The sequence below is a fragment of the Lucilia cuprina genome, chromosome 4 (assembly GCF_022045245.1).
Source record: "Lucilia cuprina isolate Lc7/37 chromosome 4, ASM2204524v1, whole genome shotgun sequence".
NCBI lineage: Eukaryota > Metazoa > Arthropoda > Insecta > Diptera > Calliphoridae > Lucilia > Lucilia cuprina.
The window spans coordinates 20,247,624-20,261,572 of NC_060952.1; the positions used below are offsets into that span (position 1 = coordinate 20,247,624).

Below are 13,949 nucleotides of genomic sequence, written 5' to 3' on the forward strand. Positions count from 1 at the left end.
AGATAGATAGACAGATATATATATATATAGATAGATAGAGAGATAGATAGATAGATAGATAGATAGATAGATAGATAGATAGATAAATAGATATATAGATAGATAGATTGATAGATAGATAGATAGATAGATAGATAGATAGATCGAAACCACAATTCCATTCGATCTAAAGCAAAACATTCGGAATTTTAGTAAAAATTCGATGTTGAAGTGTAAAGTCAACTTTGTAAAAATTTTAGAAAATTCTTCACTTTGGAGAAAATTTAAAATTTTAGAAAAATTCAGAATTTTAACGAAAATTCCGCATTTAAGAGAAAATTATACTTTGTAAAGTCAATTTTGTAAAAATTTAAAAAAATCTTCACTTTAGAAAAAATTCTTAGTTATAGGGAAAATTACATTTTTAGAAAATTCAGAATATTAGGGTAAATTCCTCATTTTATAGAAAATTATAGTTTTTAGAGAAAGCTCGAAATTTAAAAAATAAAATCTAAAATTTAAAAAAAAAATAATTTTCAGAAAATTAAAATTTTACAGATAATTCTAAAAAAATTATTTAAATTTTTTAAGGTAATTCAAAAATGTTATAAAATTTAAAAGTGCCTTATAAATTAATAACAAAACCCGGCAATTTTTATGTCAATATTAATACCAAAAAAAAGCTTTCTGTTAAATGACAAAAAACAAACTTTAAATATTTTTTATAACATCTATATTTTTTATATATGTATATATTCACAGAGTACGTGCTTATGGTCCAGGTATTGAACCCGTTGGCCCCGTAGTAGGAGCTCCAGCTAATTTCACTGTTGAGACCTTCTCAGCCGGCAAAGGTATTTACTTTTTTTATATAAACTTTTTTACATTCAAAATAATAACCTTATATCTGCGCAGGTGATGTTGAGGTCGAAATCGTAACACCCGATGGTCTTGTCGAAAAGGCCGATGTGCGCTTTAACAATGATAAGAATCTCACTTATTCCATTTCCTATATACCCAAAATGGAGGGTGAACACAAGGTTGTGGTGAAATTCTCTGGCCGTGACATACCCAAGAGTCCCTTCCCCGTTAAGGTTGAGGGTCATGCTGGTGATGCCTCCAAGGTTAAGGTTACCGGTCCTGGTGTACAACCTTTGGGCGTTGTTATTAGCAAACCAACTTTCTTTGATATTTTAACAAAAGATGCTGGTCGTGGTGTACCCGAAGTTATTATTATTGATCCAGCTAATCACAAGACTTCGGTGGCTGCTAAAGTTAGACAATTGGAAAATGATGTCTGGAGATGTGAATATGTGTCTGCCATACAGGGTTTACACTCGGTGAATGTATTCTATGCTGGCACACCCATACCCAACAGTCCTTTCCCCGTCAAAGTGGCCCCCTTATCTGATGCCAGACGTGTTAGAGCTTCTGGCCGTGGCTTGCAACCAACTGGTGTGAGAGTTGGTGATGATGCTGATTTCAAGATTTACACCGAAGGTGCTGGTGAGGGTGTGCCTGAGGTGAGATTGGTAGGTCCTGGTGGCATGAGTGAACAAGTAGCTATGACAAAATTGGATGCCCACACCTATGAATGCCATTATTTCCCAAACAAAGAGGGACGTTATGTTGCGGTTGTCACTTTTGCTGGACAAGAAGTTAACAAGTCACCATTTGAGGTGAAAGTTGGTCCTAAGAAGGAATCTAATATTGTTGCTTTCGGTCCCGGTTTGGTGGGTGGTGTTGTTGGCTATCCAGCTGCCTTTGTGGTTGAAACAAATGGTGAAACTGGTGCTCTTGGTTTCACTGTAGCCGGTCCTTCTCAGGCAGAAATTGAGTGTCACGATAATGGTGATGGCTCTGCTTTGGTTAAATACCATCCTACAGCTCCTGGTGAATATGCTGTTCATATTTTGTGTGATAATGAGGATATACCCAAGTCTCCCTTTATTACACAAATTTTACCCAAAACCGATTACAATCCGGAATTGGTTAAGGCTTTCGGTCCCGGTTTGGAAAAGAATGGTGTCACCATTAATGAACCCACTACCTTCACCGTTGACGACACTAAAGCTGGCCCAGCACCTTTGGATATTGTGGTAGAAGATGTTTATGGCAAGAGATTGCCCGTGGATGTTAAACAGCAACCAGATGGCACTAAGAAATGCACATACACTCCTACTTCCGGCAGTCCTCATACCGTAGAAGGTAAGTAAATAAATCTTTTCTAGTTGTACATCTCCATAAACATAATTTTTTATTTTTTTAAAGTCAATTTCGGCGGCGTTGCTACTCCAAATTCACCCCATCGTGTCTATGTTGCTTTGCCAGTCAATGCTTCAAAGGTTCAGGCTTTCGGTCCCTGGTTCCAACCTGGTGTTCACCCCAATTCTGCCACTCATTTCAATGTTGACTGCCGTGATGCCGGTGAGGCTGAATTGAAGGTCAAGATTGTACATGAAGAAACCAAAGTTGAAATCCCCTGCCGCATTATCGACAATGAAGATCAAACTTACTCTGTAGAAGTAGTGCCACCCACTAAGGGGGCCTATACCACTACCATGACCTATGGCGGTCAACCTGTGCCCTTAGGACAAAAAGTAATGGTTGAACAAACCATTGATGTCTCCAAGATCAAAGTTGATGGCCTAGAACCAAGTAAGTATTTTACTTATTACAAATATTTTTAGCGTTACCATATCATTTGAAAAAAAGAAAACACAAATTCATTATAAATTATAAATAAAAAATCATTATACACAAGAAGAACAGTATTCTCCCTTAAAAGGGAAAATAATGTCAAGAACTTTAAAATATAAAAAGAAAAACACATCAAATACTATACAAAAGGTCATCATCTAAGTCCAAAAACTTTCGTTACAAACTCATTTATCAACAAGCTGCACCATTAAATAGTCTCCAGCAGTTTCGCATCATTACTCATGGTCTGCCGAAAGCTGATCTGGCCGTAACTATAACCTCTCCCTCGGGAAGTCGCGTTAAAGCCCATGTTATACCCACAGCCGAAGGTTTTCTCGTCAACTTTACACCCACCCAATTGGGTGAATATTTGCTGAGCATATGTTTCGGTGGCACACCCATAACTCCCAGACCATTCCGTTTACAGTGTCTAAGTGGCAGTGATTCGAATAAGGTTAGAGCTTTTGGTCCCGGTTTGGAAAAGGGTCTTGTGGGACAACCAGCCGAGTTTATGATTGATACCAGAGGTGCGGGTCAGGGTGGTTTGGGTGTCACCGTAGAAGGTCCCTGTGAGGCTGCCATTAATTGTCGCGACAATGGTGATGGCACCTGTAATGTGGCCTACTTACCCACCGAAGCCGGAGACTACACTGTAAATATAACATTTAATGAACGTCATATTAATGGATCACCATTCCAACCGATTATTTATCCTTTGCCGAATCTCAGCAATACACGTGTTAGTGGTATCGGCATACAGCCACATGGTAGGCTATAAAGGCATTCCATAAATAAAAAAAAAATGTTTTTGTTTTTTGCTGTTGCTGTGATGCTGCAAGCCGATTCCATTAAATATGATTTATATATAAATAATTTGCCTAAAAGAAAGCTTTTTAAAATCCAGCATGTGGCCATTTTTATTATTATTTAAGCTGCTTTCAGACTTACGAAAAAATTAAGCTGTTTTAAAGCTTTTCTTTAACCCTTAACCTGTACTCTTACTCTTTTGCATGTTTTCAGATTTTTTTATATATATTCACACATTTGTACAAAATTTTAAGGTTTTTTGACAGAAATATATATAGAATTTTGATTATTGATCTTTTAGTTATATCATAAAGTGTTTGTGAGCATTTCTTTTAGAATATAAATGTGTTTTCACTTGATGAGCAACTATCAACTTAAGGTTCTTCAAAACTTCCTGTTGATCGTATAATATTGTATCGCTTTTATTGACTTCGAAATGTCTGTTTACCTGATAATTTAAAAAATGTCCAAATCTTCCTGTATACTTACTGATCGTGTAATAACACGTTAACAGTCTTATAAACTGGAAATTATATCTTGGCATTATAGTGATCTGTGGTACTTTATTTAAATGATGAACTCGAGTTAAGGGGTTTAGTTCTATCTCAATCTTAGTTCTATCTCAAAATTATTTTTTTTTTAATGCTTCACTACTTTTTGAATACTTCAAATATGCTCGGCGAAATTAAAATAATCTCCATGTTACAGGATCAACATAAAATCATCAAATATTTATTGCTAGTTTAATAACTCGTTTACACTTTAAATGAGAAATTAATAAACTCATTTTACCACGATCAACTTTTAACATTGACTGGTCGAAAAGAAAGTCGATATAACTGTTATTGATTTACCAGATTCTACTTAAGACCTTTTTTCCATGATCAGTATTAATAAATTTTATTGAATGCTTTTGTTCACTCTTTTATCCAAATAAACTCTGACAAAGTGATAGAATCCTCTTCAAAGGATCCATATACGATCAGCTAATATTTATTGATCGTGCTAGATAACTTATTAACTCTACTATTGACATCTGTTAACCTAATCATCCGAAAACTCTTAGAGAATATACTAATAGACTCCTCTTACCAGGATCAACTAAAGATCATTCAGTATTTGTTGATCGCGTAATAACTCATGGACATAGAAATATACCAAGAAATTAGTGTATTAATTTTTTCAGAAGCAATACAAATAAATGTTCTACAAAGATCTTTTGAACTTAGAAATTACTTTCTATGATTTATTTATTTCTTTGATCCATATTACACTCTTTTTTGTACTTTTCATCTTTAAGATATTTTTCTCAAGATTAACGTAAAGGATCGAATATTTACTGATCGTTTAACGTATTAGTGTAATCTTTAAGTGTAATTGAAACTCTTTGTTTAAGATTTCATATCATTCATTAATAGATTATTAATTTTTCCAATATGATTATCAAAGTTTCTCCATAAATATCTATTATAATTTTCCAAATTGCTCTTTCTTAAGCTGTAGCTACTCTTCTTGATACGTACACATCACGAACTTTACGTTACTATTCTTGTAGTTGGTTTGGTGAGTAGTTGACAAATGGAAAATCGTTTCATATCCCGGTGTGATTTTTGTGCAATCAATTCGTAAATCCTTTATAATAAATTTGGTAAAACATTTTCTAAATGATCCGATAGTTTTAATCAATTTCAGTAATTTATTCAAACTAGTCCAGATGTACCTATTTGGAAAATTACTATTTATACCACCAAAGGCTATATAATAGATCAGTTGTCAGTCAACATATAACAGTTTACGTTATAAGAAATAGTATTTGTTTTTGATCTGTTTCTTAATATTGAAATCAAATCAATCATTCTTTAGATGTTCTGACACTTTATCCTCAACTTGAAATTGTCAATTTTGACCCTTTTGAGATCTACAACTTTAATTTTAGAATCCTTACTCCTTGTACTACGTTTTTAAACCCTCCTTGTTTTGTTCTGTTTGTTATTGTTGTTGTGATATTGTACTAGATTCTTTAGTCAAATAACTCGTAACAAAATGTAAATCCCCTAAACAACTGTTGTGTTACACGTTTTTATTGTATTTTATTCAAAAACCATTTAACTAATGATACATATTTTCGCCCCCGTTTTAGGTGTCATCATGAATGAAAAGACCGACTTTATGGTAGACATGAGCAAAGTTGGCACCAATATCGATTCCAAAAAACTTTCCTGCTCTGTCTTCGATCCCAAGGGACAAATGTTGCCCAGTGAAATTTTACCCGGCACCACAGACGATGTCTTCCGCATTATGTACACACCATTCGAGGCGGGACGTCATACTATTGAACTATTATACGATAACATTCCGGTGCCCGGTTCACCATTTGTGGTTAATGTTAAGAGCGGTTGTGATCCCTCACGCTGCAAGGCCTACGGACCCGGTTTGAAGCGAGGCTATGTTAGTGAAAAGAATAAATTCGTTATTGAAACAAAAGGTGCTGGCAAGGGTGGTCTATCGTTGGCCATTGAAGGTCCTTCTGAGGCTAAGATGACCTGTATCGATAACCGTGATGGTAGCTGTGATGTTGACTATGTTGCCACCGAAGTGGGCGAATATGATATTTCTATACGTTTTGCCGATAAACATATACCCGGTTCACCGTTTTCGGTGTTTGTAGAAGAACGTTCGGATCCTTCTAAGGTTAAGGTTTATGGTCCTGGCATTGAACATGGTGAGGTGAGAGAGGCTGTGCCAACACACTTCTTCATTGATGTTCAGGATGCTGGTCCCGGTCGTATTGCCGTTAAGATTCAGAATTCTGAGGGTACTCCTGTAGAGGATTTGCGTGTCGAGGAGAAGGGTGATGGTCTCTATTGTGTTTACTATTCACCACCCAAAGAGGGTTCGGTCTTGACATCAACCATTACTTTTGCTGATACCGAAGTGCCATGCAGGTGAGTGTTAAAATTTAATTAGAAAATACAAAAAATGTTTCTGTCATGTCATGACATTTTTGTCTATTAAAGGATTGTCTTGCTGCGTCGAAATATTTTTTCTAAAGAAAAATTTTGAGTTATGTCATGACAAATAATATCCGAAGAAGTTTCTTCGGATATTATCACAATATCCGAAGTCATTTTTATCCATAGAAAAATTCTTGTATTTGTCATAACAAAATTTTGTCTACAAAAATTATTATCATGTCATGACTTTGTTTTTTAGATTTTGATCAAAATTTAGTTTTAAGAAAAAATTCGTGTGATGTCATGACAATTGCATGTCCCAACATATCTGTTATGTCACAACAAAATCAAATGGAAACATCTTCCTAATGATACATTTTTTAAACAGTTTACAGTCCATTCGTCATGACGTTTAAGTTATGTCATGATAAAATTTGTTTGTAAAAATTAACAAGTGCATGACAATATTTTGGCATGACAATATTTTGTCTACAAACAATATTTTTCATGTCACAAATGTTTGTTTATAAAGTAATTATTATTAAGATTTTGATCAGAATTTAGTTTTTAAAAAAATTCGTGTGATGTCATGACAATTGTATGTCATAACATATATGTCATGCCACAAAAAATTCAAGTGAATACATTTTCTTAATATTACATTATTTAAACAATTTGCAGTCCCTTCGTCATGACTGTCTTCCCTAAAGCTGAACCCAAGAAAGTTCTCATCAAGGGTGTCAATGACAAGAGGAAAACACCTGCCTCCAAACCGGCTGAATTTGAAGTTGATACCAAGAAAGCTGGACAAGCTGATATCAATGTTGATATTAAAAATCCTAAAGGTAAACAAATTAAACCACGTCTCCAGGAAATCAACGATGGTACCTATGTCGTATCTTTTGTGCCCGATGAATGTGGCACTTATAATGTAAGCATTAAGTATGGTGGACAAGAAATTGAAGGATCTCCCTTCAAATTGGAAGCTTTCGCCACGGGTGAAGCCAAAAAATGTAAACTAGTCGAAGAGGCACCCAAAATACAACCCTCGGGCAGCAAGAGTCATTTGACTGTGGATGCTCGTGAAGCCGGTGATGGTGCTGTTACTTGCAAAATCACCACCAAGAAGGGAATGTAAGTTATGAAGGATTGTTTTTAATTTTTTTACCAATTTGTTGGTTTTTTTTGTTCTTCTTGTATTTTTAGGGAAGTTTTAGATTTGGTTGATATTGATGTTATCGAAAAGGATGGTTTCTTCGATATCTTCTATGCTTTGAATGATCCTGGTGATTATGATGTCAATGTTAAATTTGGTGGCAAAGATATACCTAACGGTAGCTTCTCCATTAAGGTAGCTTAATTTGTTTTAATTATTTTCTTTTTTTGAAAAAATAGTCCAGGTTCCATCTTTGTCCTTTCTTAAATTAAATTAGCAATTATTGTTTGTTATGCCAAGTGTAAAAAAAAAACGGAAAAAATTAAGCTAAATTTTTTGAAAATATTATACATATAATGCTAAAGTAATATTAACTTTAGTTTATTAGTTTTTTTTAGTTTTTAATTTAATTTATTAAAAAAAGTTTAAAATAGAAAACACAAGTTCACAAACAGTTTTGAATTATTTAATAGAATTAAAATTTAAACAATTACATTTTAAACAAAAACTATTGTAATTTTTATTTAAACCCACCTACAACAACAAAAACAAACATTTATTAATAAAAATAAATTATTTAAATATAAAACAAAACTTATATAAAAACATTTAAAAAAAAATTTTTAGAAAAAAAAACAAACAAAATTTCTTTTACTCAGCATGCATATTTGAAATCAAATTTCAAATTCAAAAATTGCGCTTTACCAAATATTTAACCAAAATTGCTTAAACTTTTTTTTTTGGCTGCTGCATATTTTTTTCTAAATAATTGAATAATTTACCAACGATGTCATAGCATTGTAACGTTTTATGTTATAATATTTTTATTATAACAAAAAACGCCACAAAGCTGATGGTGAATTGGCTTTTTTTATTATATTTACCATATAAATATTTTAGTTTTAATTTTTTTACTTAATTAAGGCTGTTTGTGTTAATGTGTTTTTATATAAATTTTTTTTTGAAAATCTATTAACCTTTTTTTAAATTGTAAAATATGTTTTTTTAATTAATCTAATAATTTTTCATATTAGTTACAATTTATACGCTTAATTTAATTACAATAATTGCTAATTTAATTTTAATTCTATATTTCCCCTTAAAACAACGTTTAATTTTTTGCACTACGCTGCGCTACGCTACACGCCACGTAAATAATTTACTGTCTCTTGCTCTAACAAAAAATTGTTGCCAAACACCGATTATTAATGCTTCGCTCCTGATTTAATTTGTTATTAAATAATGCAAATTATTATTTTAAAATGGTTTCTATGGCAGGTGAGTACCAATTTAGTTTGTTATTTAAAACAAAATATATAATATAGAAAATTTTATGACATTACATGCCCCGACATGAATAAACAAATTAAAAAAAGGTTTCGTTATATCAAAAAAAGACAAATTTTTGTCATAACAAATTTATGTCTACTACAAAATTTTCAACATGACAAGGCAAATTTTTTCTTAAATTTCAATACTTTTTTTGTTCATAGAAAAAATTTGTATGCCCAAAAGTTTTATCTAAAATACAGAAAAATGTTTATCTGCAAACAAATTGTTGTCATGTCAAGACAGATGTCAGTAGAATTTTCCGTCATAAGATTATAAATGGATATCTAATAAAAATTTCATGTCTAGAAAAATTGTTGTTATGTTAAGATAAATATTTGATATTTTAAGAAACTATTTTTGTATAGAGAAAAAATATTCTATCAAGAATAATAATTTTGACATGACAAGAACATTTTTTTAATGGACGTATTCTCATGTCATAATATATTGAAGTCATATTACGACAAAACACAAAAAAATTGTTATCGTGTCATAACAATTTTTTAAAGAAATTTCTGTCATAAGTTTGCAAATTTTTTCAATTAAAACTAGTTTTGTTTAGCGTTATATCAAGAAAGATTGTAGTTACATCAAGACTAAAAGATTGGAAATAAAGTGTTATCATTGCATCACAAATTTTTATAGAAATTTCTGTCATAAGACTGCAAAATTTGTTAAATTAAAACAAGTCTTTATATAGAAAAATGTTTGTCATGCCATAACAGATTCTTATCGAAATTAAATATCGCGTCTTTTTAAGAAAGATTGCCGTCACATCAAGACAGACAAATTGTTGTCATGTCATGACAAATTTTTATAGAATTATCTGTCAGAAAATTACGAAATTGTTAAATTAAAATAAATGTTTTTCTGAAAAATTTTGTCATGACATGGTTTTTATCTAAAAAAATATCGCATTATGTCAATGTTTGTAAAGAAATTTCTGTCATAAATTTACAAATTTATTCAAATTAAAGAAGTCTTTATTTATTATGGCATAATAGATTTCACACGTAATAATATTAAGTGTCATGTCCAGAAAGAAACATTTATTAATAAAAATAAATTATTTAAATATAAAACAAAACTTATATAAAAACATTTAAAAAAAAATTTTTAGAAAAAAAAACAAACAAAATTTCTTTTACTCAGCATGCATATTTGAAATCAAATTTCAAATTCAAAAATTGCGCTTTACCAAATATTTAACCAAAATTGCTTAAACTTTTTTTTTTGGCTGCTGCATATTTTTTTCTAAATAATTGAATAATTTACCAACGATGTCATAGCATTGTAACGTTTTATGTTATAATATTTTTATTATAACAAAAAACGCCACAAAGCTGATGGTGAATTGGCTTTTTTTATTATATTTACCATATAAATATTTTAGTTTTAATTTTTTTACTTAATTAAGGCTGTTTGTGTTAATGTGTTTTTTATATAAATTTTTTTTTGAAAATCTATTAACCTTTTTTTAAATTGTAAAATATGTTTTTTTAATTATCTAATAATTTTTCATATTAGTTACAATTTATACGCTTAATTTAATTACAATAATTGCTAATTTAATTTTAATTCTATATTTCCCCCTTAAAACAACGTTTAATTTTTTGCACTACGCTGCGCTACGCTACACGCCACGTAAATAATTTACTGTCTCTTGCTCTCAACAAAAAATTGTTGCCAAACACCGATATATTAATGCTTCGCTCCTGATTTAATTTGTTATTAAATAATGCAAATTATTTTAAAATGGTTTCTATGGCAGGTGAGTACCAATTATGTTTGTTATTTAAAACAAATATATAATATAGAAAATTTTATGACATTACATGCCCCGACATGAATAAACAATTAAAAAAAGGTTTCGTTATATCAAAAAAGACAAATTTTTGTCATAACAAATTTATGTCTACTACAAAATTTTCAACATGACAAGGCAAATTTTTTCTTAATTTCAATACTTTTTTGTTCATAGAAAAAATTTGTATGCCCAAAAGTTTTATCTAAAATACAGAAAAATGTTTATCTGCAAACAAATTGTTGTCATGTCAAGACAGATGTCAGTAGAATTTTCCGTCATAAGATTATAAATGGATATCTAATAAAAATTTCATGTCTAGAAAAATTGTTGTTATGTTAAGATAAATATTTGATATTTTAAGAACTATTTTTGTATAGAGAAAAATATTCTATCAAGAATAATAATTTTGACATGACAAGAACATTTTTTTAATGGACGTATTCTCATGTCATAATATATTGAAGTCATATTACGACAAAACACAAAAAAATTGTTATCGTGTCATAACAATTTTTAAAGAAATTTCTGTCATAAGTTTGCAAATTTTTTCAATTAAAACTAGTTTTTGTTTAGCGTTATATCAAGAAAGATTGTAGTTACATCAAGACTAAAAGATTGGAAATAAAGTGTTATCATTGCATCACAAATTTTTATAGAAATTTCTGTCATAAGACTGCAAAATTTGTTAAATTAAAACAAGTCTTTATATAGAAAAATGTTTGTCATGCCATAACAGATTCTTATCGAAATTAAATATCGCGTCTTTTTAAGAAAGATTGCCGTCACATCAAGACAGACAAATTGTTGTCATGTCATGACAAATTTTTATAGAATTATCTGTCAGAAAATTACGAAATTGTTAAATTAAAATAAATGTTTTTCTGAAAAATTTTGTCATGACATGGTTTTTATCTAAAAAAATATCGCATTATGTCAATGTTTGTAAAGAAATTTCTGTCATAAATTTACAAATTTATTCAAATTAAAGAAGTCTTTATTTATTATGGCATAATAGATTTCACACGTAATAATATTAAGTGTCATGTCCAGAAAGATTGCTGTCACATCAAAACAAATTGTTGCCATTGCATGACAAATTTTTATAGAATTTTTATTTTTTTTTAAATTTAAAACAAATCTTTCTATAGAAATATGTTTGTCATGGAATAATAGATTTCTATTGAAATTAAATATCGCATCATATTAAAAAAAATTGCTGTCACTATCAATTTTTGTTGAATTTTTTGTCACAAAATTACAAAATTGTTAAATTAAAACAAAAGTTTTGTCATAACATTGTTGTTATCTAAAATAAATATCGCGTTGTGTCAAAACAGATTGTTAACAGAAATTTATCTTAATAAAATTTCGCGTCATGTCAAAAAAGATTGCTGTCACAAAAAGACAAATAGTATACAATTTCCTGTCATAAGATATCAAACTTGTTAAATTAAAAAAAATCTTTCTATAGAAAATTGTTTATCATGCCATAATAGATTTGTATAGAAATTAAATATCGCGGCAACTTAAGAATGATTGCTGTCACATCAATACAAAGAAATTTTCGTCATGTCATGACAAATTTTTCAAAAATTTTCTGTCACAAATTTACAAAATTGTTAAATTAAAAAAAATGTTTTTTGTAGAAAAAGTTTTGTCATGACATGGTTTTTATCTAAATTAAATTTCGCGTTATGTCTATGTATGTAAAGAAATTTCTGTCATGAATTTACAAATTTGTTCAATTTATACAAGTCTTTGTTTGTCATGGCATAATAGGTTTGACTCGACATAAAAGATCCAGAAAGATTGCTATCACATCAAGACAAATTGTCTATAAACAAAGACAAAAGTTTGTTATGTTAAGACAGGGTTTTGTCTATTGGAACACATATTATAAGAAGAAATCTTTGTCAAAATAAATTAATTTTAACAATCTGTTATTTTTAGACAATTTTTTGTCATATTAAGACAATTTTTTTCTATAGAATATTAAAAAAAGTTTGCCATATCAAAACAATTGTTTCTCTACTATAGAAAAAACAGCTGTCATGTCATGGCAGATTGTTATACGCCAGATATAAAAAAAATTAGTTTATCATGTATTGCATTTAAAAATATGTGAAAATTTCAGAATTGAAAAAATCTATATTACTTACAAAATTTTAGACTTCAAAAAGTTGTAGAATTTACCTAAAAAGAAATTAAAGAAAAATATTTAAAAAATTTGGTAATTTAAACTTAAAAAATGAAATAAAATAAAGTTAAAGAGATTTTTAAAGTTCTTCCTTCTGATTTTATAATTTTTTTTAATTAATTAACAACACTTTTTTATTATAAATTAAAGAAAAAATCTTCAAATTATTACTGATTATTTATAAAACTACTGGTTTCAAAACCTTTTAATTAAATCAAAAGTTGCTTTATAACGCTTCTAATAAAATAGTTCTAGAGTAGATAATTATGAACAAAAATTATATTAAAGTAAAGCGCCTAAAAATATGCAGCTGTTTCTGTATAAAAACTTGAAATCATCAACTAAAACGCAAACGGGTCTAACTAAACAAAAATTCAAAATCAATTTTATGACGAAATGTATTTAATATTCTACAAATATTTTCGAAAAAATTATAACTAAAAATTATTTTTAAAAATTTTACAAAAAAGTTTATTATAGAGATTTCCAATTTAAATCTATAATTTTAAACAAAATTCCTTTTTAAATTATATGACAAATTATCTACGATTAGCCTAATAAAAATGTAATATAATTCATGTCTAAAACACACTTGTTGCTGACCACCACATAGGGAAAAATAATTGTGCAAAATTTTTTCTTAAAATCGTGTACACACAAATGTAAAATCATTATTAAGAAGATTAAAATGAAAATTTGAAAATAAAATATTTATATTATATTTTAAGGTGAACGAAACGGCATTTGCACATAATTAAAAACTATAAAATAGTTGAATTAATAAATAATGAAATTAAAAAAAATCCCTATTGGGCATAATGCCCAATATAATGTACATTGACATGTAAAATGTTTTTCAAGAGTTTACAAACCTATAAACTTAATTTAAATTATGTTTTTATGAGAATTTAGTTATTTATGTTTTGTAATTCTATCAAAATTTTGTTGACATTTCCCACAAAAAAATATTTATTTATATTTTTCACAATAAACAACAATTGTGTTTTTTTTTTTTTT

General features: G+C 29.3%; 1 protein-coding gene across 3 annotated transcripts in view; it reads left to right on the forward strand.

The window, feature by feature from the left end:
• The first annotated feature begins 684 nt into the window (after nt 1-684).
• The window catches only part of LOC111680403 (filamin-A), a 42,121-nt gene continuing 28,856 nt past the window's right edge, over nt 685-13,949 (forward strand). Inside the window, exons 1-7 of one of the 3 annotated variants that reach the window (XM_046950293.1) lie at nt 685-833; nt 895-2,187; nt 2,251-2,637; nt 2,880-3,446; nt 5,627-6,431; nt 7,122-7,574; nt 7,647-7,791. In XM_046950293.1, coding sequence (XP_046806249.1) covers nt 1,002-2,187; nt 2,251-2,637; nt 2,880-3,446; nt 5,627-6,431; nt 7,122-7,574; nt 7,647-7,791 — 3,543 coding nt within the window. In that variant the 5' untranslated portion in view covers nt 685-833; nt 895-1,001. Of the gene's footprint in view, nt 834-894; nt 2,188-2,250; nt 2,638-2,879; nt 3,447-4,983; nt 5,050-5,626; nt 6,432-7,121; nt 7,575-7,646; nt 7,792-13,949 lie in introns of all 3 variants that reach the window. The other 2 variants (XM_046950294.1, XM_046950295.1) reach the window with 2 other exon arrangements.